This window comes from the organism of the source record quoted next, unplaced genomic scaffold (assembly GCF_019419815.1).
Source record: "Pyrus x bretschneideri cultivar Hongxiangsu unplaced genomic scaffold, Pyrus_bretschneideri_v1 Contig26, whole genome shotgun sequence".
NCBI lineage: Eukaryota > Viridiplantae > Streptophyta > Magnoliopsida > Rosales > Rosaceae > Pyrus > Pyrus x bretschneideri.
Genome location: NW_025999568.1, coordinates 3,025,193 through 3,027,647, shown reverse-complemented (window position 1 = coordinate 3,027,647; position 2,455 = coordinate 3,025,193). Strand labels below are relative to the sequence as shown.

The 2,455-nt window shown below is 33.7% G+C and overlaps 1 protein-coding gene across 1 annotated transcript; it reads left to right on the top strand.

The window, feature by feature from the left end:
* Positions 1 to 371: 371 nt before the first annotated feature.
* On the top strand, positions 372 to 1,339 carry LOC103944895 (dynein light chain 1, cytoplasmic-like). Its single transcript, XM_009355368.3, has 2 exons — positions 372 to 771; positions 872 to 1,339. Exons 1-2 carry the CDS (start codon positions 634 to 636, stop codon positions 1,040 to 1,042), a joined length of 309 nt encoding a protein of 102 aa, XP_009353643.2. The 5' UTR covers positions 372 to 633; the 3' UTR covers positions 1,043 to 1,339.
* The last annotated feature ends 1,116 nt before the right edge of the window (positions 1,340 to 2,455 follow it).

Sequence of the window (2,455 nt, the reverse complement as noted above, 5' to 3'; positions counted from 1 at the left end):
GGAATTAGATGTAAGCAAAACCTGCTGCTGAATTTTCAGTAACTAAGTTCAGTTCTTTTTTTTTGTTGGATGGTTCTATTCACACATTTATCGTTGATCTTATTTATGTCATTAAACGAAAGTTGAAATATGTGTGAAAGTAAAAATAAAAGTAATACTAGGAAGACTAAATTTAGAAATTAAAATTACAAACCAAATAATGCATTACCAATAAAAATAAGAACATATATCAACATTTAAGTAATAAATCAATCACCAACTTACATATTATTTAGCTTTCATATTTTAATTTCTAAATTTAACATTTCTAGTATTACTTCAAAAATAATTGCGTGGATCTTCCTCTTTCTCTTTTATCGGCTCCCGTCCTATCCAGCGCTCCTGTCTCTGGGTTTATCTTTCTGTCTCATCCAGCTGCAAAACATACGTGCCATTTCTCTTCTTCTGCTTCTGTTAAGTGATAAGCACACTCTTTCAAATTCATTAATATATATATTATTTTATTTGTTTAGTTCTAACTTTTAGGAGATAAGGACTACCAAGTCGTGCAAGTCCCGACTTGGTTTTCTTTTCTTCTTATCACACTCTGAGACGGAGAGAGGGGGAGAAGAGAGAGAGAGAGAGAGAGAGAGGATGTTGGTAGGCAAAGCTCTTATAGAGGACACAGACATGCCAGTGAAGATGCAGCTGCAAGCCATGGCAGCTGCTTCTGAAGCTCTGGATCTTCACGATGTCTTTGATTGCAGATCTATAGCTTCCCACATCAAAAAGGTACATTCTTTCTCAATTCCCGCACACATATATAAATAAATTAACTGAGGAACTTAATTCCTATATTTTTGTGGGTTTTTGATATGAAAATCAAATGCAGGAGTTTGGCATGAGATATGGATGTGGTTGGCAATGTGTGGTGGGATCAAATTTTGGGTGTTTCTTCACTCACTGTAAAGGAACTTTCATATGCTTTACACTTGAGAATCTCAGCTTCTTAATCTTCAAAGGGGATTCTTCTTCCTCCTCCCCCTCCTCATCCAAAAGCTAACACACTGTTTGGCAGCAAAGAAAAGAAAAGAAAAGAAAGTTGGAGAGATCCAGGAAGGCAGAGAGATGTAGAAAAATATACAGAATGTGCCCACGTAGCTATTAGCTTGCTAGCTCGGCTAGGTAGGAGTTTTGTGATCAACAACTTCGTAATGCTCTTCTATGCAATAGCTTTTTAGCATTTATTCATTGATACCCAGTCCCATAATTGAATCTTTGATTTAGGGTCTGTTTGTCTGGAATTTGGCAGCGATTCATGCGTTTTTCTGTGAAATTTTCAGGGTAAAATTTGAGTTTAGTGCCTATTTATTTATTTATAAAAAAAAAACATAAGAATCCTATAAATAAACTTAAAATTTCCAAAATTGGCAAAAACACACACTTGTACTATGGAAGGGAACTTTGGGCCCCAAAGTGCTGGCGCATGAAGGGAAGGGAACGTCCTAGATTGATTGAAAATTCAGCAAAAGTCTCACAGTTATCGGATCATGATTAATGAACCTCCTCGCATGTCAAAAGTGGGCGGAGCTTTATCTAGAGAAAATTTTGAATATATCGGAAACAAGATTTGATTTATCAAGTATAATAATATAATTTATTAAAAAAAAAAAAAATTAGCTAATTATATTATTATACTTAATTTATTCAGCACATTTAAAAAAAAAATTATCTACATGAAATTACTCTGAGAGAACCTTACCTCAATATTGACAGCAGGAGTACTGAACCAGTAACAGTTAGCCACATTGCTATTCTGTTTTATAACAGCAGGAGTACTGAACCAGTAGCAGTTAGCCACATAGCTTTTCTGTTTTTCAATTAAAATGATTTTTTAAAATTCTGAAACGGTGGGCACGAAAGGATATTTGATCTTATTAGTTGATCAATGTGGTTAAATGTTAATTGTGCACCTGAAATGTTATTTGTTGTTGATTGTGAAAGTGTTGTTGAAATATGTGAATGATGAAATGATATATTAGTGCATCACTTGTATTGGGAGTGATGTTAACCAATGAGGATAGATCCAGTGAGATAGATTAATTAAACGTGTAAAACAAAAAACTTGTTGGGTGGTTAAATCTTGAGAACTTTAACGAAAAGTTTTCGATATTGTTCACTCTAACGAAAAATCATATTTTTATACTAAAAAGTCAATCCTAATACTATTCACTTTATCATTTATTTTGTCCTTATCGTTAAAACTCAAAGTTTTCAAGTTATTTTCATTAGTTTTACTTTAAATCTTATTAATTGTAATCTTACTAGTATACCGAATTATGTAATGTCTTGCTTTAAGTGGCCCAACAGAGTTACAACTAAAATTGATAAAAGAATGTAGAGACTTCTTTTGTTGGGAAGGGGCGAGGGTGGAGATACAAAATTGAAACCGATGTCTGGAAGAAGGTATGTCCCC

Excerpts from the sequence above, each read along its gene's own strand:
- LOC103944895 (XM_009355368.3), top strand. The coding sequence starts at position 634 with ATGTTGGTAGGCAAAGCTCTTATAGAGGACACAGACATGCCAGTGAAG. Across the intron at positions 772-871 it reads TAGCTTCCCACATCAAAAAG|GAGTTTGGCATGAGATATGG; the intron begins GTACATTCTTTC and ends AATCAAATGCAG.